Raw genomic sequence first — 27,415 nt, 5'->3', positions numbered from 1 at the left:
AGACCGCAGTTGGAATACTGCATGCAATTTTGGGCACTGCACTTCAAGAGGGATGTGGATAAGCTGGAGAGGGTCCAGAGAATGGCCGCTCGTATGGTTAAGGGCTTGCAGGCCAAGCCCTATGAGGAGAGACTAGGGCACCTGGACCTCTTCAGCCTCCGCAAGAGAAGGTTGAGTGGCAACCTTGTGGCTGCCTGTAAGTTCATCACGGGGGCACAGAAGGGAATTGATGAGGCTTTACTCACCAAGGCGCCCCTGGGGTTTACAAGAAATAATGGCCATAAGCTAGCAGAGAGCAGATTTAGACTGGACATTAGGAAGAACTTCTTCACAGTCAGAGTGGCCAAAGTCTGGAATGGGCTCCCAAGGGAGGTGGTGCTCTCCCCTACCCTGGGGGGTCTTCAAGAGGAGGTTAGATAGGCATCTAAACCCTGGGGTCATCTAAACCCAGCATTCTTTTCTGCCTATGCAGGGGGTCGGACCCGATGATCTATTGAGGTCCCTTCCGACCCTAACATCTATGAATCTATGCTGGAGGTCACTGGAGCACAGTAATTGCCATGCTGCAGCAGACTCAATTAATCAAGTGTACTCCAATGCGCTGGAATTTTAGCACATTGGACCAACCTCACTGCTCGTGTATAAGCACCCATTCTGATTAGGATGTAGGGTTATGAAAAGTGCAGTCCCAAGGCTGGGATGAGTTGCTAGGCTTTCTGAGCCGTGGAGATGTGCTCCAAATGGTTAGGTTAGGTATTGTTTAATCCAATCTACATAGTGCAAATCCTCAGGTGAAATAAATTAGATCATGCCAGCCACTTTTTGCCCAACCTAAACTCCCTGTATATATGTACAGTTAGTTAGATCTAAGTAAAAAGTTTGTACATATCCAAAAATATTTGTTATATGAATAAAGCTATATGAGGATCTGTTTCCAGTCAACAAAATTTAACATTCTCCTTTCTAGGAAATACACTGCACATGTTACATTACCTGTGTATGCAAACTGCACAAGATCCCACAATGCATTAGGGTCTATCCCTTCCATTTTGATCTCCTCTTGTTTGGCTTCACAAACATCACTTGTAAACATCGCAGCAAAGTAGTCAGACACTGAACTGAGAACAAGCCTACAAGAAAGTTACATAGATGCCAGTTAAATGTATGCATTTTTTAGTCCCTGAAGTAGTTTAATTATAAATAATTATTGTTTTTATTCAAAATATTGGGATTTTAGGGTAAATACAAAGCAGAAGCAGAAGTTTATTACAATTTGTAGGTAGAGACATGCAGAATGACATTCTAACTTATTTTTGCAGCTATATATACAGCACATGGTGCACAAGCACAGAAGTATACACACAAAACAGACAGATTTACAATCTTCATCACTCAGGCCCTATCACACAAGTATCAATAATTAAATTGCTTTTGTTAAAATGACAGTCGCTAGGAGAAAAACTAAATGACAGAAACCGATAACATGCATAAGGGGTGCTCTTTTCCCCTTCTGAAAGGACACGTTGTGATACCCATCTTATTCAATATTAAGAAAATCAACACAATTGGGTCAGAAAAAGGTACTCGTTTAGGAAATATTACCCCAAGGGGAAAAACAAAAAAACAACACATTAGTTCCTAGTTCCTGATACTGATAATTAATTTGTCCTAGGAATGTAGTTTGCATAAAGCTAAGATCCTGAAATAAATAATAATAAGAAGAAAATTAGGAATGTTCTATATCTTTAAGGCATAAGCACTTTATCCTCACACATTCAGGTTGTTACTACACATGCATTTGATTGGGAATCAGTTTATTTGCAAGTAAAGGACTTGCGAATAAACGCTCCCAGGCAGGCATCTATGAATGCAGGCAAGCAGGAGCAGATTTGCTGTGAATCCTAATTTACTGCTCCCACTTTCTGAGGCCCTGCAATGGGCCGCTTCCACCACCAGGGGGAGTGCTAGACTCCTGGGTGCTAGTCCAGGGGCTGGCAGGAAACACTGGACCAGGAGGCAGCTGTATCCTAGCTGTGGCTGGGATACTACTCCCCTGCCCCTGAGGGCTGCCTGCTGCTGAGGCGGGAACAATGTCTCCCTGCCCCAGCAGCAGGGAGCTCCTAGCCCTGGCTCCCTGATCAGGGGTAGGGGACTTGGAAAAAGCTGCAGGGAAGGGTCAGATCCCAGCCCCCTATCCCATCCACCAGTGGGGCAACTAGCAGCTAGCTTGCTGCTAGCTGCCCCACTGGTAGATCAAGGCAGGGGGCTGGGATCTACCGCATCCCCACAGCTCTTTCCAAGCCCCATGCCTTGATCACCAGACAGGGCGTGGGATTCAGACCTGCCCCTGACCAGAACAGTTCCCAGTCCCAGCTCCACAGCTGTGGGACAGAGGCTGGGGCACCTATTCCCCAATCAGCTTTATGAGCACAGAGCTGGGCAGGGAACAGGGTGGGGAGCTTTTTCCCCAGGCAGTTCCACGAGCGTGGAGCTGGGCAGGGAACAGGATCCCCAGTCTCCACCAGCAGGGAGCTCCCACTGCCAGCTCTGCAAGCATGGAGCTAGCACTGAGAGATTCCTATCTCCCAGCCCAAGCTCCATGGTCACGGTGTTTGGACCGGGAGGCCTTATCTCCCAGCACTGGCCCTGCAGTCACAAAGCTGGCACTGAAAGATAAGGGTCTCCCAGCCCAAGCCCTATGACCATAGAGCTGGCACTGGGCGAGCTCTCCACTCCTCAGTTGTGATGGTGAAGCAGGGGCTTGGTGATCATGATGTCACAGAACCTGCTCCCCGATCACAATCTCGAAGCGGGGTGGCTTGAAGTTTCCCACTTCCAGGACAGAGGGACACAGCCCTTGCCCAGGCTCTAGTGGCAGAGTCCACCCTGGCAGCATGCTGCTCCCAAGGGCAGGGAGTGATCTCCCGCTCCCCTGGTGGCCAGCTGACCAGCAGCAGATTTGCTCCTGGTCAGACGTCTACACAAGTGCTACTGCCCCATTACTAACCACAAGTAAATTTGCTACTTGCACTTGCAGGTAGCAAATTTACTTGTGATTAGTGAGGTTTACTATGCAGTAAGCATGTGCAGACATACATGCCTACTGTGCAGTAAACTATCTTACTTCACAGTAAAGCATCTTTTGTAGATGTGCCCTCATTCAATGTAATATTTCTATATGAAAAATAAATCCTATGTTCTGTAGCTAAACATAACCATCCCTCCATCCCCACCCAGTTTATTATTTTCAAAACTGCCAATATATGATTCTATAGCTGCTGCAGCTAGCAGAAAACAGCCATTTGAGGAATCCAAAAGCATGGAAAGATCCTCACTCCCATTGCATGAGTTTGTACATGTTATACTAAACATTAACTTCAGACTGGGGCTCCAGAGCATCAAATGCATTCAAATAGATCAAATACCTTAATGAGAATAAAAGAAAATCTATCACGATACTGCACTTTTAAAAAGACAACCATTTTCTTATTCAGTTCAAGATACTCCTAATAGCTCCTAATTGCTATCAAATACTTATTAACTATTTGAGACTAAATATAAATATATCTTCATTGAACCTCACAAGTAGATATTTATTGGACCAGGATAGCCAACCAATTTTGGATAACTATTACTTATAAGCAGTTATCCTGGTTTTCTCTGATAAAAAAAATCCCCAATTTTTGGATTAAAAAAGTAATCCAAAAACACACACACACGTGTGTGTGTGTGTGTGTATATATTAGTGGTGTTTCATTTTGATCATGAAAACGTGTTTTTTTGGGTTACTTTTTTTAATCCAAAAATTGGAGATGTTTTTATCAGAGAAAACCAGGATCCCAGCTTCTAATCTTTCACTAAAATATCTGAGTATCCATATTGAAGCTTACTTAAAATGACATGATTTAATTTTTCCTTATCAATTTAAAACTACAATTTTAAATGTAAGGTTTATTACAACAGTAATAAAACACACGTTGAATGATGGGATAAGACCTTTTAATTGGGGTATGCTGTTATTCCTCTGTGGAAGAAGCCATGTTGCTTTTTGTTTGATAATTATTGTCTTGTACTTGCAACCTGACTGTAAATTTGAAAATTATTCTTAAAGAAACATCTAACTAAAAATACAAAAACAAATTAATAATAATACTAGGTTGGCCAAACATAGAAGAACCCCACTGCATGACAATGCTATTCTCAGGGATGGGCTTCTAATAGAGAAGCAAAAAGGTTGAGTAAAAAGGCAGTGAATTAAAAAATTGAAAAAAAAACTTTTTTTTTTTTAAACAGCAACACTTATTATCAATATTCTAAAAGGTAAGCATTGTATGATAAATAATTTATCTATTATTCCAATATAGGTGAAAAACAAAAACAATAAACAAACAAACAAAACCCACAAAAAAATTGCCCTAGATTAAGCTTTACTGGAGGAAGAATTGTTGCAGTCCCTGAACTGGTAACCTGGAGTGAGTCCACACCAGCACTATCCGTATAGTAGCATACCTCTGCAAACAAAGATCTTGACCACCATACCAAGTTAGTATTTCTTTTTAAAAAAAAGTCAAAAGGTTATTGTAGATAAAGAAATATATATTGCCAACTACAAAGACCATTATTAGTTCCACAACATTTTTAAACTATTTTTCCTTGAATATTATTCCTTCAGTGAATGGAATTCAAGTGAAAGACTCCTGCTAATTAAACTTGCCTCTGACAGTGACGTTTTTGTAAAATTATGCTTGTGGTATAAAAGCATCCAATATTCAAATAAAGAAAAATATAAAAAGAAGAAAATCAACTATCCAAGTAGTTTATAATGATCTGCTGTTTTCTGTTCTGAAAAATAACTATAAACTTTAGCTCTGAATCAGGCTGACCTCTTCAACAGAAAGGTCAGCTGACCCAAGGATGTTGTTTCCCTTCTTTCAGGTACTACTCTGGTCATGAGAATATACTAATGAACGTCTTTTCTTCCGTTCTTCAGACACTTTCCGGCAGAATCCATAAGTAGCCAAAAGAATTTCGGGGGCCGTAGAGATACTTTCCAGAGCAAATTCTGTATCAAAACAACATGACTCAACTGATTTGAAGCCTTCTCTGTTTCTAATTACTAGACAGTGAAGGGAAAAACAAATCTTTTTGTTGTGAAGAAGAAAACGCTGTACACTTAGAGACATAAAAATATCACTGCATTCAATCTTATTAAAAAGAAGATGGAGATGTGACCTGATTTGGGTTTGAGTGCCTTCAATGCTATTAAAGGCTTTCTAGTCTAGGGGAGGCAGGCCATATAAGGAGGACTACCTGAAAGTTAAAACCAAACAGATTTGAATACAAGGCATAGATTTAACAGTGAGGACAATTATTAGAATAAACTACCAGGTTGTAGTTTCTCCACTTCTTTCAGCTCCACTGGCTACCCATCTAAAAGATAAACTTTAGCCAAACAGAATAAGTTTGATGCATAGATGACTGAATAGAAGTTTATTATCTTTCTGGACTTAAATTCTTTGGCCTTCATTGGGTGCATCTACAATTGGGCTTTACTACAGAGTTAACCAATGAGCTCTGCAGTAAAGTATCATTATCTACACATGCATCGGTGAGGTAATTAACTCTGCTCTAAGATAGTACTGTCCCCGAGGTCATTTTGTGTCCTGAAACGCACATGTAAACACTGACCACAGGCATAAATTGCACCTGGTCATCCCAGGCAGCAGGGGACCAGATCTCTGCCTGCCATGTAGCCACATGGTTCTGCTTATTCGGCACTCACATGCCCCAGCCACCTCCTTCATTGCCCGATGTTTCCACCTGGAGCCCAGGGCTGACCCCCTGAGCTTGCTGCCAGTCTGGGCCTACTCTGCTCTGGCTCAAAGTGCTGCTGTCCTGGGTGCATATGGAGACACTGTGCCTGGGAGCAGTGTAATCCAGCTCAAGGAGCACTGGAGTTTATTGCATTGTATGAACTGCATGTGTAGGTACCCCCATTTAGAAGAGATGTTCATTTCTGATCCGATTGTGACTCTTGTGCCATCACAACTAAGACTAACAAATATTCCCCAAATTTTTCAAATGAAATCTAATGTTTCTTTTATTTTTTGAATATTTTTCTCTTCCTTTGTCTACCTTCTCCATTAATATCTACATTACTATAGGGATTTTGCTACAGGGAGAAGAGAGATAAATGTCAATACCTCTGAAGAATGGCAGTAATTCAACCTTTAGTCTACCTATATCCCTCTGAGTCTCTGCCTCTGTTATGCTTAGTCTTATCTAGCTATCCAATAGGAACACTCCTCCTGATGTAATTATACCATTAGGAGATTTCAAGGCCTGTATCTATGCAGCTGTATGGAGGAGGTATTGATCTCCATTAACAGTTCAGTCAAATCCCCATTATAAATTATAATTAAAACCACATTTATGTTTCTTACAAACTAGGCAGAACACTAAACATGCTGTAACCCAGAATCTTTCCATGTGTATTATTCTCCTTTCAAGAAAATATTTAAATCCGTCTCATCAAAGCAGAATATTTTGTATATTGAAAGTAACCAAATATCAAAAAAGGGCACCCTACCCCTCCTAAAAAAATCAATGTGTAGTGTATTATTTCACTTTTAATCTGGCATGTACTTTTTCACAGAACCTTTTAATCTCTTTTTATCTAAAAGTACTTTTTTGTGGAAGCATTACAACACTACTATTGCCTGAAATATGCATTTATGAATTTTGTTTGGGGGAGGGAAGTGAGGGAAGAGGGACTATAAAAGGTACTGCTTCTGTAAACAGTTATGCATGTGAGCAGTCCCATTAAACTGTTGCAAATTCAATATAATAAAATATAATGTACTGCTTACTTTCAGCAATCCTGACCTGTGTAAAGGGCTAATATTAATTTCTTAGATTATGTGATGATACAAATTGTGATAATCTAAACTAACCTCCTATAACAAAGAGCATAGGATTACCCTGAATTAACCCCCATTTGAACTGGAGTGTATCAATTAGGAGAAAAAAATCTGAATTTGATTAAAAACAGCTAAGGAATGGAAAAATCTACCACAGCCATTGATAAAAGGTTACAACGATTTATTTATATAACATTAATAATTGCATCTGAATTTCTCTGTTTTGACTTGGTTTATATTACAGTTTTGCCTGGTAAACATAAATTTGATAATAGAGCACTTCTCAGTTCCTCATTCAACACACAGAGAAAGTTGATCAAGCTATCCTATAACCTTCCCTTGATAAGCTAGGCGTATCAAGCCCCCTGAAAATGTTATTACCAGGTAGGTATTCCAGTCCTGTAATTATTTTCATGACTTTTTGATCTTTCTCCAATTTTTAAATTTTAACTTTATCAATGGACACAATGGGTGCTTATGCACGAGCAGTGAGGCTGCTCTGACATGCTGTAAGGACCAGACTCAATTAATCAAGTCTCCTGGAGTGTTGTAATTACCAAGCTCCAGCAGCCTCCAGCATCTCATGTATCAGTGCCTGTGCTTAAAAATGGTGGTGTGGGCGCTTTATCTAAAGCTCATTCAATGATGCTCCAAAAGCTGATCTAATTAAAGCATCACAATGTTACATGTATCAGTCCCCGCACTTCAAAATGATAGCAGAGCACTTGAAGTAAAGCTCATTTGGCTTTAGTAATTCCAGGGTGTTGGAGCAGGCTCTGTGTTCGTGTAGAGGCACCCTTAGAGACTAACTAGCTCAGAGAGGCATAAACTTTCAAAGGCCTCCTGCTAACAATAAGGAAGTATTTCATGATATCTAATCTACAACTGTTTTGCTATAATTTGAAGCTATTATTTTGTGCCCTTCTGCTGCAAGGGAGAACTGCTGTTCTCCCTATTCTTTTTGACAGCCTTCCAAATATTTGAAGACTATTGTCATTTCTCCCCTTAGTTACCTTTTTTTCAAACTAAATGTGCCTAGACCTCTCAATCTTTTCTCATATCTGTAATCCCATAAAAATCTTTGAAAGCTCTATTTCTACAAGATCATGTTGACCAACTTTGATTATATTAACCTCCTTTAATTTTGATCAATCAAGTTTGACATTAGCATGGACTATTATTTGATCTAAGTTTGAATAAACATTTACAGGCCTATAATTACCAGGTTCATTCTTTCTTCCCTGTATAGTTACTGGTACATCATTAGCTTTCTTCCTCTCTTCTAGAACGGCCCTGTTCTAGAAGACAGAGAAATCAGCATTAACAGTTCAAAGGGTTACCTGGCAAACTCCTTGAAACATCTTCACCACAATTATGTAGATGGCTAATATGCCATGACTCCTCTCTTCTATCTGAACCCACTTGTTATTTAGCAGATAATTCTTTTCCTTCCTTGAATCTGAAGCTTCTCTGATATTCCACAATATCAGCATTTCTCTTTCTGACTTTATAGTCTTTCTGCCTATAAAAGTAATCAACCTGGAAGGGTACTTAGAAAGAAAGCCTCACACACTGTCTTTTCAACTATCTCCAAAACTTGTCTACCACTTCTGTCCAATGCTTAGGTTGTTATCTATTAAGTATCACTGTTTATTACTTCACCTTTGCTCACACAGATCAGTTACGGTGAAGACAGAAGTGCAGCTCCCAGCTGTAAGTCAGAATGATTTTTGCAAAGTATTTTGCTTTACAATGTTACCCCAGACTAAACAGAAGTTCACTGTTGGCTCAGGGGAGGGGAGGGGGGTGGAGATCTGTGGACTGGGAGCCTGCAGCCAGGTTCCCACAGCAACAGCCAGGGCTCTTTGCCAGTGCTTGCTGTTTTCAGAATGGGAGGAGGAAAAGGCAGTGGAGGGAGCTCATTCTTAGGGCTCCCCAGCTGATGCTGAAGGGTGGGCTGGGTAAATCGGAGCCCCCAACCTCCAGGAGGGTGGGTTTGAAAAAACCCCAGACTGAACACCCTCTGCTGCCTCCCCCTCCTTCTGAAAACAGCAACAGGCTGGGAGCTTTGAAGATGCAAGTTACAAAAGACTCTATATTTTGTAACATCTTTATCTGATACCTCATTTAATGAGGGGTCAGGTTTTCACCCAATTGGCCATTTTTGAAGCTGTTTGCAGCTGTGCACTTGTGTTTGGTCACAGGTATAAACTATTTTTTGTGGCCAGACTAGGTGAAAATTGTCACTTCTGTCTGCACCCTTAAGCTCTCAAAGTCTGGAAGCAATAGTGCTGATCAAAGACCTAAGGTCAGTCTCACTTTAGCCACATGTGTGTATCTTCTTGGAGTTTGATTATGCTTACGTACAAGCTTTTGTGAATATTTACAAAGAACAGATGATATGCACAAGCTGCTCAACTATTCACAGGACATGAATTCTGAATTTTGTATATGATCGTTTTAAGTTTACAATGGTCCTTACTTCCATGTTGGGGGGTGGGGGGTACCATATACACAATTAATCAAAACATTACTGCAGATTTTCAAGATTTATAAACTGCTTGTGAGCCATGAAGAATTTCCACCAAAGATTTTTTCAATATTAATTAAATAATGTAATATATATGAACCTACTCACTAAATTATTTGCCCATCTTTATTATAATGATGGTTTTATTATTTGATAATAATCTGACTATCCTCTAACTTCCATTAGTTTTGAATCTCCTCCTTTATTTACAACAATTTATGCACTGTTTTAGCTAATGAGCATTATTTCACTAACAGCTGTTACTTTTACTAGTAACACTCATGTAGCTTTAATAAAGCAGGTGTCAAATAAATGTCTTGAAATACAGTGCATGAATCAAAGCACTACAACTCATTAGCCTGAATTACATTATTCTTAGCAGATTCCCCAAAAGGGAAAAAACATAACAGCTTAACCTATGGTTTTGTTGCTGCAGCAACTTTTGTCGCTGAAAATATACAACTAAAAATAGTATATATGAATAGAAAGAAAATAATTTATCGAAAGGAGATATGAGATACATGTTACAGTATTCACTATGTGGATTTATTTGCTATAAGTTTATCTCCCAAGAATATTCATAAAAATAAATATTAAAGAGTAAAAGGCAATACTTTTTTGTACTGCTGTATAAAATAGTACAATGAGTGCACAAAAATATTATGAAATGGTGGTTTTGGTATTGCATCATGGTGCATTCTATTGAGGAATGGGTCAATTGGTACTGGAAAATTCAAACTCAGCTTACAGTTCAAGTTAGATCAGGGGTGTCAAACTCATCCAGCCCTGTAGGCCAGGTGAGGGTCTCTGAGCCAGTCTGCAGGCACACTTAGGCCATGCTAGTGCCAGTGTGCAGCATGGTCCCTGTACTGGCCTCACTCTGGGCTTGTGCTGTCTGTTATGTGTGGGTTGAACCTGGCACTGCAGATGCTACCCATGGCCCAGGTGGCTGGCACAGAGTACACATGCATGAGCAACCCAGCTGGACTGGCCCTGCATGATGGCTCCAGGACTTGCCCAGATTAGGCCCCAAGCTGTCTGTGCATGCAGGAGCTAGTATGCAGGGTCAATCTGATGGGGCACCACATGCAATGAATGCCCTGTAAAAGCCCCTTGTGCTTTGGGCAGGGACCAGCCTGTGCACTGCAGGCAAAATGAACCCTGGTACAGGGCAGGTACATGGTGCACATGGTTCACAAGCTGTATCCAGCATCCCAGGCACTACGTTACCTATGGGACTGGCCCTGTATGCTGGCTCCAGCACAGCCTGATTTGAACTAGCCCCAGAACCAGTATGCATAGTTCAACCACCTGTGCCACATTCAGCACCTGCAGCACTGGGTTCAGGCTTCATGCCAAACTGGCTGCCAGGATGTGGGCCCTATGTCTCATACTACACAATTACAACATACTACAGACTTCAGAACATATCAAAAAGAAGGAAAGATCTATGAATATAAAGATCTTTACAATTTGCTTAGAGGGTGTACTGCAAGAAAGTGGTTTCACTTTTCCCCCAAGCCCAATCAAGAAACCCAAACCCAAGAAATCTAGCAGAGCATGAGTCGCCTAAGAGGAAATCCAACCTCAAGAAGACTGCTGTTGTATATAAGACTCCCCAAGGAGAGTCCAGGGATGTTAGGATCCCACTGAATGAAAGATGGAAACCATGCTAAGTCACACTTTGAACATCTGCAGAAAAAGTGATCATTTCATGTAGGTGATATTTATTTTTTGGGTAATCCTAGTACCTACCACTGTTCCTACCTCTCCAAATACTTGGTAACAAATTCAGATAGAATTATATTATATCTTGCTTACCCTAACAAACCTACCTTTATTCATAAAAGTGCAGAAGGTTAATGGTGGGAGAACTATTCTCTGCTGATATTAAAGATTCAAAGCCAAGTACAGTGATCATTTTTGAGACAAGGTGGAAAAGTACAATGGGAAATATGCCAATATTTCTTTGGAATACCTCCTTTCCCTTCCCCCCTTAGGCGTAAATTTGAAACCAAAGAAATGTACCTGGGAACTATGTGCTAATCCCAAGATACTTTCATGGCTGACATAGAAGAGGCCCAGCTGCTCTCTTAAGGGAAGAGGAAATAGTGTACATTGTATAAAGAGAACAGAGGTCAGTGACAAGCAGGGATCCTGGTTTTCTCTGCTTAAAAAATCCCGTATTCTCCGATTAAAAACCCCAAACTCTGCATTTTTCTGCAATTAAAATGAAATGCCACTATATAGAGAGAGATCAGCTCAACACAATGTTTTATTGTTATCTTTACAATTATAAAGCAGTTTGGCAGCCTACCAGTGCCTCAAACATTATAATTAAATAAATTCTAAATACCTTCTCTTCCACCCTGCCCAGGCCATGCTGGTGTTCCTCACTCCTGACCCACAGCCCCCTGGTCCTGCTGGTGTGCTGCACTCCTGACCCACAGACACCCCTGGTCCTGGTGCCCCTCACTCCCAAGCCATAAGCCCCCCAGCACTTCTAGTGCCCCTCACCCCTGACTCGCAATCCCTTGCCCCCACAGCCCTGCTGGAGGATGCCTCCAGCTGCCCCTGTCCTACACAGGTCAGATCACAGCAGCTGCAATGGCTTCAACATGTGTGGGTGGCAGAGGAGCAAGTCCAGTCCTAGCGCAGGCTGGAGGGAAGAGCAGGGAGAGGGACCTGTGGCACCCCCACCCAGGCAGGGACTCCCAAGATGCATGAGGCGGCCTTTCTACAGCACCCCACCCCAACAGCATGGGCATCAGCTCTGGCACCACCAGCCCAGGCACACAGCTCCCCATTGCCCCCAAAGGTCTTCCCCACCCCCTCCCCCAGCTGGAGGAGCAGGTGCCTCCCCCTGCCCTTCTGGAGCCCCAGCACCTGGACAACTTCCACCAGCACTGGCAGGCACCTGCCCCCCCTCACACACCCATCCCCCCCCACATACTCCTGCAATACATGCACACAGGCTCACACGCCCCCACCCACCAGCCTTGGACAGTCCCCAAGCCCTGGCCCTCCAACCCCACCATAGACTTACCTGCATCCAGCTCCTGGGGCTGCTCCTACCACCCTGCCTGGATGTATGCAGACTACATGTGTGGTGCTCTCTGCCTCCAATTGCCTTCCTTCTGCCCCCCAGCCCCAAGCAGCCACTTGCAGGCTACAAAGCTGCCAGCCTGCAAGAGGAAATCTGCAGTTTCCCATGATTTTCTCCTTTAAAGAGGAAATTCTCTATTTTTCTTCTTCAAATAAGAAAATCCAGGTTTTTCTGCATTTTTCCACAGAAAACCTGGATCCCTATTGAGAAAGCAAAAGACTAGCATCTCAGATACAGTTGCTCTAGTGCTTAACATTGGCAATCTTGTTATGTGTATACTATGCTTCTGGCCCTTTTTCATGCTGAAAATGGGGAAAGACAAGTTAAATAATTCTACCCTATCTGGATCATCAGTGTGCGCTACTTACAAACCACCCTATTCATTTACACCTTCTGATAAGCAGCTTTGATTAAGGCAGTGAGAGCATGGAAGATTTGATTAAAGTAGCTGGTCACAGCTCAGAAGAAAGTAAACAAGATCTGAACAAGACAGTCTTATTTCTGGCTTTATTCAAACACTTTCTGCATTGAATTTATTGTATCTTGTAAGCTAAGACTATATGTTATTTGATTTCAAATAGTGATCTGTCCTTTTCATATTTCAATATTTGATGACAGGATTCAAAAGAACACTTAACAGGAACAAGTATCAGTTGATGCTGGTCATTGCCCCAAAGAGAGAACAAACTTATGTTAGAAAATAAGAGACAACAGGTGATGCTACACAGACAAAGGAACAGGAAATAATAATTAAATGATTTGGATGAGTGCAAGAATCAAAGCAGATCAGCTACTGATTTCAATAATAATGACTGCTGTTTTTGTAAGCATCATGCCAAAGATTTTTAAGGAAGGATTTAAAGGAAGTCAATTAAGTAGTTTTGCACATTTTTTTTTTTGAAACTCTCTTTCCATTCATGTAGAGTAACATGGAAGAAAGCTTGAAGATGCATGTGAGGCAATCTGTTTGCTCACTCTTTCTGATTTCTTCATTGTTTTGTGTAAAGCGTTAAGTATGACATTAAGTATTACTTACATAATTATATTCTGCCTAAGAATATTCTTACAGTTTCAAATGCACAAAATATCTTTATGTACTTTGTATAATAAAATATTGGGTAGTATTGCCATATTAGTGTTAGAGTTGCTTGATTCAACCTGGCAAGGGATACATTTTTTACCTCTGGAAGGAAGACATCACTATACATTATTGTTAGCTGTACCTCATCAGAAATTAGGAGTCTCAGCTAAGTATATACAGTGATTTGAGTAGGTAAAACTATGTGGATAAGGTGGTTTAGGTTGGAAGAAGCGGTTGTGAAAAGGAAAAATTTGGAAAGAGAGATGAAAAAATCTGAAGTAGAAGACAATAAAAAATTAAGAAATGCCATACTAGATCAAACCACAGATGTGTCTAGCCCAACGTGTCTCTCTCAATGGCACATAAGATGTTAATTAGAAGAATATTTAGACAAAACATACCTAGACTGGTTCATCCCTTCCCCTTCTCCACCCTAGAAGGATGCACTGGGGAATAAGGAAGGGTAAAAGAAGAAAAAGGGACTTGAAGAAGAAATGTTTTCCTGACCTCCAGAAAAAGCCTTATGAGCACCCACATATATAAATTCACCCATCATTAGTCTTAAAGTAATGTCAATTCCCTAAATGAGAATTAAATTCCCTCCATCACTACTGACCTCATACCAAGTCACTATTTAAATGAAAACTTGTACGTGACTAAGTACATGATTTAGTATGCCATGTATTAACTTTTCTTAAAAATGCTGGCAAAAAAGTATTAGAGGAGCTTCTTCCTTCATCATTTTCCTACCTGTTTGAATTTTCTCATTTCCTATTTTGAGTTCCAATTGTATACAATAAAACACGAAATTATATTAATCTTCTGCGTTTATACTTTTGTTTTATGATGTGCTACTTACACCTCTATGAAAGGCTGATTACTTTTGAAAATATGGATTAAATTATATAGAGCAAATTACTGAAGTCAATAGACTTTAGAATAATACAATAAATTAATATTCATGCTTCATCACTCTTTTTGTTCCTGCCTTGTATTTTACAGTAATATTGACCAGATAGACTAATTCCAACTCCCTCCTCTCATGCATATCTATGGGGATTCTCTACTCCCCACCCCCCCACCCTTCACCCACACTGCACATCTGCTGACAGCAAGTACACCAAAAATAGAAAAATGCTATGGTTTCTGATGGTTAACCCTAATCATTAATAAGAAACCCAAGAATTCCTTATTTGGCAAGCACAGAATCCACGTTAACCATTAAATTCCGTAACCGAGCTTAACATAACTACAAAGTGCTTAACACGTCTTTCAGTAAAAACATCCAGTACATGCTATGAGACCAACCATCTCTGAATAATTAGACATCAACTTTCTGATAATTAATATACAGCAAGTATTGTGCTAAAATAATAATAAAAATCTAGCTTCTGGAGCTGGAATTTTACCTGACTATTTAAGCATACAAATAAGAGTGTGTGTGTGGGGGGGGGTTGGGGGGGTTCAAATGAGTAACTCCCACTGAAATTTTTTGGTTTCAAAACCAAGTTTAACATTTAAGCCACATTTCTGCATATGTGAAACCTATTGCATGTATGTAATATGAGCACTTCTATAAAGTATTAGACAGGTAGCTGAACACTGACTCATGTTAAGACAGAAATGTGATGTGCACAGGCGGTCAAGATCTTACACATGTTAACAATGCACAAATCCAAACTAAAGAGTTCATTTCTGGAATTCTGATGGGAAGACGCTTTGACACCATGCCCTTAGTGCCAAAAAAAAATTTTTTGTTTGTTTACAAAATAAAACTGTTCCTTCCTTCCTTCCTTCCGCTTTGGATGCCTCACACCGGGCTTGCTTTGAGCTGCATGGGGCCATCCTGAGCGTAAGACTCCCCAGTTTCCTATCTCTTTTATTTTCCGACTCTCACCTGTCTAAAGGTCTCTTGTTTTTGTCTATCCCCCTTTCTGATTTTTCTTGCATTTTTGCAGGTTTTTTTCTTCTTTTTCTCTGTTCTCTGTTTCCTCTCCCTTCTACTTATGGTTTCCACCTTCCACCTGCAAGCCCTTCAGCAACTCTATGACAAGGAGCACCTGCCCTGGCAATAACTGACATGCCGGTTCTTGCACAGGGTGTGAACCCTCAGCTTTGACTGGGAGCTTTTCATGCTGGACCTCACACTTCTGAACTGGGCGGTGTTTCTGGCCTTCTACTGCGGCATGGTATGAGCCTGGCAGGCCACCTTCCACCTCCAGCTCCAGGCCCAGTGCCTGCAGTTCTTACAGCTGCTGAGGGAGTGCCTGATGCACAACCCAGCCCTATGGTACCCTATGCCAAGCCTCCGCCAGCCTCACAGCTGCCCTCATCCAGGTGTGTGTCCTCTACCTGGGCCATCTCCTTGACTCCGCTCAGCTAGCTTGGCTCTCGCTCGAAGCCCTGACTGCCCAGCTGGGCATGCGCTCCATCCACAGTGTAGGCCATCTCCTGCATGACATCCAGCCTGCCGTCCTGCTGGAGGCAACGGCTGCCCTGGACAACCATCTCCTGGCATGCCAGGTCCTCATCGCCATGGACACCCTGAACAAGGCCTTCTGCCTGCTGCCAGTTTCCCTGGCTGTGGCTGGCGAGCTGGCCGGCGGGCCTGGCACCCTGGTAATGCTCCCTGTGCCTCCCAACAGTGACATGAGTTGCCCCTTTGCTTCCCTGCCTGATAGAAGCCTGTATGCCTGGGTGGTTCACATCCACCATGCCCAGGTGCTGACAGGCCACCTGTCCCGGGGGCATTGAAGAGAGCCTGTTTCATACCTTCCTTAACTGTCCCCACCAGAAGCCACTCTTTTTCACCCTCGAGTCGCTGTTGCAGGCCCTGGGCAGGGGCCTTTCAGAGAACACCTATGTGTACTCCTAACCATACTGGGCAGCCGAACGGGGTGCCATCTGCCTGGGCAACTTTCTGCTGGGTCAGGCTGAGATGGCTCTCCTTAAGAGCCACCACAACCAGCTTATCAGGATCAGCTCAGATGATGCCCTGCAGCTTTTCCACTTCCTGGTGCAGGAGCGCTTCTCACTGTAGTTTGAGCACACTGTGCTCTGGCAGGTGGTGCCCACTTTAAAGGCACACCAGGCCCTTGAGGGGGTGCTGTGCCACATGGAGGATGGCTGTCTTCAACACGCATTCTGATGTTATGACTGGTCTGGGTGACTGGGCAGACTTGGTGGCAGACTGCAGCTTCAGGCTCATGCCACACCCTGGGCCCTCACCAGGCTGCTTTTTGCCTTTTTTCTTTGTGTGGGTAGTTGAAGGCATTGTTACATGTACAGGCAGTCCTTGACTTACAATGTTTCAAGTTACAATGTTTCACACTTACCAAGTTTATAAATTGACACCCTGTTTCAAATTTATGATGTCAGTTTCAACTTTACGACGCTTGATCCGATGCAACGCCATGCCAGTGAACAAGCTCACTGCATCGCTCATCTCCCTGGAGAACATCTGTCCAAACTTCCTTGGACACTTTCTTTAAGAAGGCAGACAAGACTCCAGAAAAACCTGCAGTCAAGACTCCTGAGAAGACTCTAGCCAAGAACCCTTCAAAAGTTCAGTAAAATCACCTCAAAGTCATCCTTCCAAATCAATATAATTGTTATTTACAATATAAATGCATTAATATAGCTATATTTCTCATCTATAATTGATCAAGTACTGGGGTATTTTTGGTAAAAATAGGGTATTGGGCCTTGGTTCAGGAACCAATTCCCCATTTATAACATTGTTTCTTATGAGAAAATCGGTTCCAAGTTACAACGTTTTGACTTAAGATGTGGTTTTCAGGAACCAATTATGTCATAAGTCTGAGGACTGCCTGTACTATTGGATATAGCAGGGTAGGAATTATGTGTTTATAGAGGGCTTTGGTTTGTACGACTGCATGGCCAGGTGTTCTGACCGCATAACGGCATATTAGGCATGATGTGTAATACTGCAAATGTGTCTTTCATGGTGTGATGTTATGACATAATAGCATCATGCTTTTGGTTTATGCATCTGGTAATCAACAACTTGTATTAAAATGGTCTGACACTTCTTAAACATTCTAGATTACATGTAGTATTTTTTACTGTTTTCCCATAAAACTATGGGGAGGTGGAGGTTGAGTTATGGTTTTCATCTCATTCTTACAACTAGCAGGTGCTTGGTTTTCTTCGGGGGCAGGGTTTTCTCCTCTTCAGTTTTGTGTGTGTGTGTGATATCTGCTATGCAATACAGCTGGACACCTAAACTGAATAAATGAATGCAACAACATTTTGTTGATTGAGACTGGACAGCTGAGGAAAACAATCATTACATATGTTTTGCATTAGGGCCCCTCTAAACATGCAAGTAAAGGCACAATAGGATTGAATGCATGATCCAGGAACACTGCCTCCACTGTGTCTGCTACAGGGCTTGGAGTGTGGGCAGCATGGGGAATGCTGCTGCCAGTGACAGTGCCACACTTCATGAGGTTCACAGAGGCAACAGTGTTGCTGCAAACCCTGCAGCCGAAGACACTGCCCAGGTGTGAGTCCTGCAACTGACAACACTTCCACTACTGCAAGCCCTGTCCGCTATGGGGCTGGGAGAAGTTGGTCCACCTCTGTGGCTGGAAGCCCCTCAGTTGATGCAGCTCGCAGCCACACTGAAGCACTTGGCCACATGTTCAATTAATGGCATGATTAGAACAAGCTACAAGGTTATTGCACATTTTTTGTGGAATAACTTCATAGCTTATTGCTTGTTTTCACACGCCACTAAGATGTTGAACATGTAGCTGGATCACAACTGAATGCTTGATTACTGGGTTAATCACACTTAAAGTGTAACATGTAGAGGGGGCCACAAAGTGTGATCAGAAACTCTACATGAAATCAAGGGTCCATTGTTCTAGCTACAATACAAGCCCAATTTAAGACGGTCCTTGTGGAGACCTGACATCAGAACAGCAAAGTTAGGCAAAAGATGGAGCAAAGATGTATAATATGTGAACAGAATACTGAATGTCAAGCAAATTTCATGTACATCAACCTTTATGTAAAAGAAAAGGGGGTTGGGAGTTGTTTTCTTTTCTTTTCTTTCATTCTAATGTGAAGTATTTTACTAGAAGCCAGTTGTGTGTACCTTACGTCTTGTTCTTCTAAATGAATTATAAGGTTAGGTTTTTCTACAAAAAATCAGTTTCATTTATAAGAACATTACAAGTTCAGTAACTGATTCTTTGTCATCTGAAAAGTGCCACAGTGGTCTCTTATCAATCAATTAGTTGATTGTTTCTGCAATCAAAGTTTTGATTTACACTTTGATTATTATACCATTACATAAGGTCCGTTACAGAAGTCCCCAGCTTCCTCACTTTTTCATTTTGCAATCTGTTGTTATAATATCTGCTTAGTTTGTCAGTTCTTTTTTGATGGGCTGTGAGTTTTGTTGTACCATTTCTATTTTAAATGTGTTCATGCTGTGGTAGTGTTGCATCCTTTAGTTTTTCTATAAAGCAAGTGTCACAAATCCATTATATCTGAAGTGACTGTAAAATATGATCTGTTTTCTGTGAATTTATTTTATTTATATATATTGTTTTGTGTCTAGAAACAAAAATAAGCTGTGTCTATTTCTGGTACTTGTATGTTTGTATGAGCCATGATGTTTGATATGGATATAGTTCTATACCGTTATATGACAACTAGTCAGACTTCAAGAGTGACAACGGCTATTCACACCTAGAAGTTCAAAGCCCAAATGGTTGGGAGAATTAAACATTAAGAACTTATATTGGCATATCTATGCACACAAGGGGCTGAGGTGAGGTGCCAAGGCCTGAGTCAGGAAGGGGAATTACTTTTTAAGGTAAATTATCTTCTACCCAAATAGTATTTGAATAGAACTAGAAGACGGGACTAGTAACCTTTAAGTGTGAATGGGTGTAAATATTCCTTTAGTCATAAATGAATCTGTAAAGATTCACGAGTTTTCAAATGGATGTATAGTAGAGTGTACACTTCTCACAAGACAACCACTCTCTCCAAATTCTCAGTTCTAATCCTCAAAGGGAATTTTCAAACCCCTTTTGTAGACAAGCCTACACTTCACTTTATAGATCTACTGGACAAAACAAAATTATGGACTAAATAGAGACATTGGATTTATGGCACATCATAACCTGCCTGCCATCCAATAACCCCAGGTAACCTCTCTACATTTTACCAGCTATACTCTACCACCAAGCCAACATTCCCCCTTTCCCCCCACACCTACCTGTCTTGCACCTATTGTCTCCCATCACCTCTGATCCTCACTGCCATGCATTTGTATTTTCACAGACTGGCATTTTGCATATTGGCTTCTATTCCATCCAGGAGAACACAGAACAACAGCAGACTCTCCCTATGTCTGAAGAATGGGTGTCTGTGCCCGAAAGTTTGCAAACAACAATTCTTCCAACTATTTACTTAGTCTAGTTAAAGATGTCACATTTACTCAAAGACATACAAAAAACTAGCTCTTGATTTCAAAATGATACCTTTTATTAGACCAACTGGAAGATGGCAAGAAAATTGTCTTTTTCTGCAAGCTTTCGGGATCAAAGTCCCTTCGTCAGGCTCTTGGAAAAGTGTAGATGGTACAAGATGGTAAAAAGGCCCCATAGGTAGGAAATAAACTTCATTTTTGCAGAGGGAGCTGAAGATGTAAGTCTGTTCCTCTAGGTCCATGAGAGTGTCTTTGTAAGCTGTGTTGAGTAGCTCTTTGATCAGGTAGAATTCCTTCCCTGGAGGTGTCAGATGGCAGGCAGGGAGGCAAAAAAACTGCCTTGTTGTTCTGCAATGAAGTTTAAAATCCAAAAATGGCTAAAATTTGGCATCTTTCATGTTTCAGGGGTGTACTTGGTAGCCGTGTAGACTACACTTGGTAACCAACATGGCTACCAAGTACACCCCTGAAACATTTACTCAAATAACCTTTTCTGCCTAGCAGAGGGACAGAGATTAAATGCACTATATTTGATCTTCAATAATTCTAAAAAGTGAAGGGATTTCAGCATGCTAAGTGGAAATTACACCAACATCTGAATGAAATGGCACCAAGTGACTGCCTTTTAAATTGTTAACTGTCTTCACATGATTCTTCTGGTAACTGGGTCCACTTCTTCTGGGATACAACTGTTTAAACTACATTGAAAAAAATATTAATTCTTCATGTTACAAACCTGTAGAGCTTGTAAAATCTACAAAGAGCAGGCATGTGAAATGTTTTCATTTTAGAAATAGGTACATCATTAAGAGCCTACCTACCTTATATATAGAATATTGAACATATTGTATTACTACTATCACTAATGGTTAGATTTATATTAATTTATATGTCAAGATGACACTTGTATATATGTGTATTTGAGTATATATGCTAAGTCTGTTTTTTTCCTGTATCATAGAATCATAGAGAAGGAACCCCCAAAGGTCATCTAGACCAACTCCTTCCCTGCCTCAGGCAATGTCATCCCTATCCAAACCATCCCAAATAAATCCATTATTTAACCTATTAGCAAAACTACACAGTCAACCCTGGCACAATCATGTGATATAACACCCTAATCTACCATAGGTAAAGCAGGGGGACCACAGTGTTAAAACATGCTCATAAGATCTGACCATTCCCACAGCTACAGATAAAGGAAAAACCCCCAAAGTCTGTTCCACTCTGACCATGGGGTAAAATTCCTTCCTGAGCCAAATATGGAAATTAGCTTGACCCCGAAGAGAGGGGCAAGATCCTCTATTCAGGAACCTCTGGGTTTAAGTCCTAGCACAAGCATTGGCATCCCCCGGATCCAAACCCCCAGTGTTGGTTGCAGCCAACACACAATGCTTCTGAGGCAGTCTTTAAAAGCAACAAAAGGGGAAAAAATTCCCTCCTAGCCCCATGAAGCCACCAGCAAAGTCCAGAAGCATAGGAAATGTCCATAATGGAACATAGGTATAGCTATGCATAAGTCATCGCTGACCAGTGGCTTTCTAACCTTTTATTGAACAGCTCCAGTGATGGAGAACCCACAGCTTCCCTATGCAATCTATTCCACTGTGAAGAAGTTTTTCCTGATTTCCAATCAAAACTTACTTTGCTGCAAGTTCAAGCCACTGGTCCATGTCCTACTCTCTGCAGCAAGAGAAAAGTGTCTTCCCTCTTCTTTAAGGCATCCCTTCAGGTACTTGAAGATTGCTATCATGTCACCTCTTAAGCACCTTTTCTGAAAACTACCTATTTCTTTCAACCTCTCCTCACATGACTTCCTTTTCAAGCCCTGTATCATTTTATCACCCATCTTTGGCCCTTCTTCAACTTCTCCATCTATTTTTTTTTAAAGGTGGAGACCAAAACTGCACACAATAGGTCAGGTGAGGCCTATTGCATTAAATAGAGGCAGTGTTGAATAGGGAGGCACTATTACCTCCTGTTTCTTGCACCTAGTGTTTCTACTGGTGCATTCCAAAACTACATTTATCTTTTGTGTAACTGCATTGCACTGCAGACTCATATCAAGTCTGTTCTCTACCAAGACTCCCAGATCCTTCTCCAGCAGGGATTGTGATCTTCCTTTTTGTCTTTTTAAAAGAGGGGCACTATACTGACCCTTTTCCAGTTCTCTGTTACCTCACCCAGCTCCTACAATTCCGTAAATATTATTGCTAAAGGCTCTGAGATCACCTTTGCCAGTTTCTTCAATGCTCTGGGATCAAGTTCATTGAGACCCATCAATAGCTCTTTGACTCTCTTTTTTATAATTTTATCCTTTAGCTTCAGCCCTCACCCCTTCCATATCCAAATAATCTTAATTAGGTTCCTGGCTGCAGCTTAGTTTTTTGTACATACTTTATTGGCTGATAGTGTATATATTAAACCTATATGTTTTTTTACTTGAATTATTAAATGTTTGAACTGGTGCCATTGTCTTTTTTTACAGAATTTCACTTTGTTTAGAGTCTAGGCCAATTTCAATTTAATTTAACAGTTTTGTCATTCATTTTGGTGGGAACAGATTTCAGTGTGTTTTTTGGTTTTTTTTTTCACTGTCAAACTATGATAAAAACTAAAAATCGCATGAAATGTTGTTTGATGCTTTCCTGGATGATCTAAACAAGATTTGGTTTTTATTTCATGGTGAATCGTATGTTTATTAAAGTACTTTTCCAGTTCCAAAAGGCTTTAGATATGGTGTAGAATTGGAATGACACATGTGAAATTAAATTTGCCATTGACAAGTATGAATACAAATTGGCACATCTGTCCCAAAAGAAAAAAGTGTATCAGAAAGATAGAGGTGAGAGCAAACTAATAAAAGACCTTGTTTGATGCCAAACTCCTCTCTCAGTGCTTTCATGCAATCTACCAAAATAGCTAACCTTGGCAAGCAAATGCACTTATGTACTTTAAATTATCCAATTTAAATCAGATAGGATAAAAAGGATGTAAATCCCCCATTTTATACATTTGTTTTTGTTACTGTTTAAATAATGTGGATTCAGATGTTGAATGAGATGAGTAATACCCTAGAGGACTAAGGGCACTGGGACAGGTTACCTTTAAAACATTTTAAATCTGTGGAATGTTAGACAGTCATAAAGTTGGAACAGTTTCAGAGTAGTCACAGACCTGAACAACTATGATTTACCACTAGAGGACCTGGCAAGCAGGGATGTGAGCAGGAGTTAGGACTCTAATCCTCCTCTGGGATAGAAAAGTGATGGGGAGGGTGACATGTAGCTTGAAGGTGGAGAAAATACCATGGGGTCTATGGCTTCCCTCCCTCTTCAGTAGCAGAAGCCAAGCCAGAGCTGAGGGTAGGAAGGGAGAAATCTTGAAAAAGTGTTTGAAGTAAAGAGGGTGGGAGGAGAAGTAGAGAATGGACTGAAAAAAATAATAAAAAGAAATAAAGGACCAAAATCTTACGTGTGTCTCAGTGTCTGGGACTGGGGTGGGAGAAGTTGGGTAAGAGGTGGCAGGAGTCATGCTGGCTGGGATGCGGGACTGTCCTGGGCCAGGTAGCTAGGGGACGGGAGGAGTAGAGGTGAGAACCAGGTGATTTGTGGGTCCAGGGAAACTCAGGTATGATGCAGTGGCTGGCCAGCAGTGGTGGTGATTGTGGGTGGTAGGAGATGGCTGGCTCCTGGGGAGCTGGCTGGCCCTGTGCCAACCCACTCCAGTGAGCCCCCTGGCACTGCTCTCTCTGGGAAAGACTGGTAGAGCCAGGATACAATTAGGGGTAGGAGGGTTGTGCAGGCTGGGAGGGGAATGCTGAGGTGCGAGAAGGAGGTCTCACCTTTCCATCATGGACAGGGAAAGGGAGGAGGAGTCTGGCAAGATCAGCCACCTGCAACAAACACTGATGAACCCCCTACAGTCTTGGCCCAGGTGGGGGGGGGGAGGTTAGGAGGACCCCAGCTTTAGCCCCAAGTCTTCAATGGTCCCATCCTAGCCTAGGAGGGAGGGGCCTGATGAGAGGGCTCAACAGTCTGGTTCCTCCATGCCAGCTGCTTTCAAAGACACCTCCCAAACCAGACCTCAGCCCCCTGCCTTATTCCAGGTCCCCAAGCCTTATTCAGGGCTGCCTGAGCCTTTAAGCTGGGCGCAAGGTGTGGGAAAACTTCAACTAAGCTCATGTTATCTGAGGTTAATTGAAAATTTCCTATACCCAGCTGGCCTTTTCCCCTGTTCTCCTCTGGCCAAGCACGTAGTGGCAGGGCAGGGGGAGAGAGGGCAACTTTCCCTCAAGCCCATTCAAGTCCAAGTCATCCAATTCCTTTATCAAGGCAGGATCACACCTTTCTAAACCATCTCAGGCACATGTTTGTTTTAGCTGCTCTTAGGACTCGCTAAGACACAGGTGAGAAGATTCTACAACCTCTCTTAGTCATGTTTCAAGCGCTAAACCATCCTTATAATTTGACAGTTCTTCTTGGTATCAAGCTGAATTATCCTTGTTGCAATTTAAACATAATTTCTTATATGTCCTCTGCAGCAACAGGAAATAGCTTAACGTGCTCCTCTTTATAGCCATCCTTCAAGTATCTAAAGACTGTTTCAAACTTTCTTTCTGAATCATGTTCCCTAGACATCTAATCTAAGATCTATGCTGGACTTTTCATAATTTTTCTTTCTTTATGTGTGGTGCCCAAAACTGGATGCAGGATTCCAGTTGAACCCAGTCTGAATAGAGAGGAAGAATTGCTTGCCTTGACTTGTAGGCAACATTCCTGTTAATTTAGCACAGCATGTTATTATCTGTTTTGTATCTTTTTGGCACCACTAAGAATGGTGAATAAATTGAGATTTTTTTTATGCATACTCTCTCTTATTAAGTTAGCGATCCCAAATACATTAGTAGTCAGAGTTATTCCACATCATTTTTTACGGTTTAACTAGTCTTTTGTTTTGTTTAATTCCTAAACCTATCTGCCATAATTTATCAGAAGCATAAATATGAACAGATCAGGAGCTCAGAAGTACTCTGTTCACTGTCGCTGTTCAGAATCTTTTTTGGATATTTTCATTCCAGTCACCTAGGCAGATGAGTACTCAGGAGCTGAAAATGTAGTGCCAGCAATTAACATGAAAAAAGTTAACCAGAGGAATATTGCTTAACATGGGAGAGACATACCAAGGGCTTGATCTGCAAATATCACCTTTATAGCTGGCTTCACTTGTGCAAAATAAATGGTATGTGTGTCAAATATTAACAAATCAGACTGGTAGCTTTTCAACCATTTTGAACTTTGTAAAATACTGCACATGGTGCATCTCAGTGGATAATCAGGCCCAAGTTTAATAGTTTCTTTTTTATTTTTTTTTTATCCCCTACCTATGAGCAGGTATTTTGCGGTTCCCAGCAATAAGGATAACATCACAGAGTTGCTGCTGCTTCAGGTAGCTTTCCATTTTTCTGAAGGTTTGTTCAGCATGGTGTACTGCCTGATAGAATTCCTCAGAGCTACTGGAATCCATATCACATGGAGGTGACAGAGGATGGCTGGCTGTTGACAATCTGTAAACCAAAAAAAAATAGTAGGGTTGATGAAGTGTCTCCAAATCTCTACACATAACAGCCTCCAGATCTCTGATTAAGAGAAATCAGTGTATCTTTCCCTATTTTTCTCACTGGAAGCAGAAGACGGCAACATTTTATCAGTTTAAAGACCCAAAAGTGTTTCTCTGGGAAAATGAAATAATATTTTCAATTACCTGTAAAAAACAACAATCAAAGAAGGGTTCAGCATACTTATACTAAAGTTACTTGTACGTGTTTATCTTCAATAAACAGCCCTATTTCTCTCCACTTTTGTGTTCTAAAATGTTCTTCTAGCCACAAAATGGAGCACACTATGTAAAAATAATTTTCTGCAATAGTTACAATACTAATATGAAAAATCTTTTTACATTAGAAATTAACACTACGTATATGCACACTTGTTATAACAGTACCAACTCTAGTTTAGATCTTTCTTGTTCTTGTTTTGTTTGTTTTCGTTTCCTCAGTGTGTTATGTTAAAACACTCATTATTTCGCCCAAAGCAAAACTGGTAAGTAGTATTCCAGAATACATGAGACTAAATAGTGATATAAGCTACCATTAATTTATCCTGTGCAGTGACACAGTTTACAATACCCCCCAAAATACTTAGGAAAAAATAATCTCAATAATTATAGGTGAGCATAAGTTTCAGAATTTGAGGGATCTATATGGGGATCTTATAGTTTCATAGTTTCGTAGTAACTAGGGTCAGGAGGGACCTGAACAGATCATCTAGCCTGACCCCCTGCCACAGGCAGGAATGAATGCTGGGTTCACAAGACCCCAGACAGGTGATCGTCCAACCTCCTCTTGAATATGCCCAAGGTAGGGGCGAGGACCACTTCCCTGGGAAGTTGGTTCCAGATTTTGGCCACCCTAACTGTAAAACATTGACTTCTGATCTCCAACTTAATCCTATGCTCCATCAGTTTATGACCATTGTTTCTCGTCACCCCAGGTGGTGCTGGGGAGAAAACAGCCTATTTGCTGTTGATCCCCCTTGATGAGCTTGTAGGCAGCCACCAGGTCCCCCCTCAGCCCCCTCTTACTGAGCCTGAACAGGTTCAGGTCCTTCAGCCTGTCCTGCTGCCCTCTCACCAAGCGGGTGGCCCTTCTCTGAACCCTCTCCAGGCTGGCCACATCCCTTTTGAAGTGCGGTGCCCAGTACTGGACACAGTACTCCAACTGCGGCCTGACCAAAGTCGCATAGAGGGGGAGTATCACCTCTCTGGACCGGATTGAGATGCACCTATGGATGCATGACAAGGTATGGCTGGCCTTGCTGGCTGCGGTCTGGCATTGGCGGCTCATGTTTATCTTGGAGACTCCAAGATCCCTTTCCGCCTATGTGCTTTCAAGAAAGGAACTCCAGTTGCAGCCTCTCTCTCCCTTCAAGTGTGTCCACCTCAACCCACAACTTAGTGTCATCAGCAAACTTGGACAGTGTGCTTTCCACCCCCTCATCTAAGTCGCTGGTGAAGATATTAAACAGTGCAGGCCCAAGGACCGAGCCCTGGGGTACCCCACTGCTCACATCTCGCCAGGTTGAGTACAACCTGTCCACCACTACTCTCTGGGTGCGCCCCATCAGCCAATTTTTTACCCATCCAACTGTGCAGGCATCAATGCCACAGTCCCTTAATTTAGTGATGAGGATGGGGTGAGAGACAGTGTCAAAGGCCTTCTTAAAGTCTAGAAAGACTATGTCCACAG

General features: G+C 41.6%; 1 protein-coding gene across 1 annotated transcript in view; it reads right to left on the bottom strand.

Moving 5' to 3' along the window:
• The window catches only part of LOC102378331 (kelch-like protein 1), a 363,249-nt gene that overhangs the window by 200,789 nt on the left and 135,045 nt on the right, over positions 1 to 27,415 (bottom strand). Inside the window, exons 3-4 of the mRNA XM_006036205.1 lie at positions 25,493 to 25,675; positions 994 to 1,130 (exon numbers count right to left, since the gene is read on the bottom strand). Coding sequence (XP_006036267.1) covers positions 994 to 1,130; positions 25,493 to 25,675 — 320 coding nt within the window. The remainder of the gene's footprint in view (positions 1 to 993; positions 1,131 to 25,492; positions 25,676 to 27,415) is intronic.

The sequence above is a fragment of the Alligator sinensis genome, unplaced genomic scaffold, assembly GCF_000455745.1.
Source record: "Alligator sinensis unplaced genomic scaffold, ASM45574v1 scaffold936_1, whole genome shotgun sequence".
NCBI lineage: Eukaryota > Metazoa > Chordata > Crocodylia > Alligatoridae > Alligator > Alligator sinensis.
This window is presented reverse-complemented; position numbering and strand designations above follow the sequence as displayed.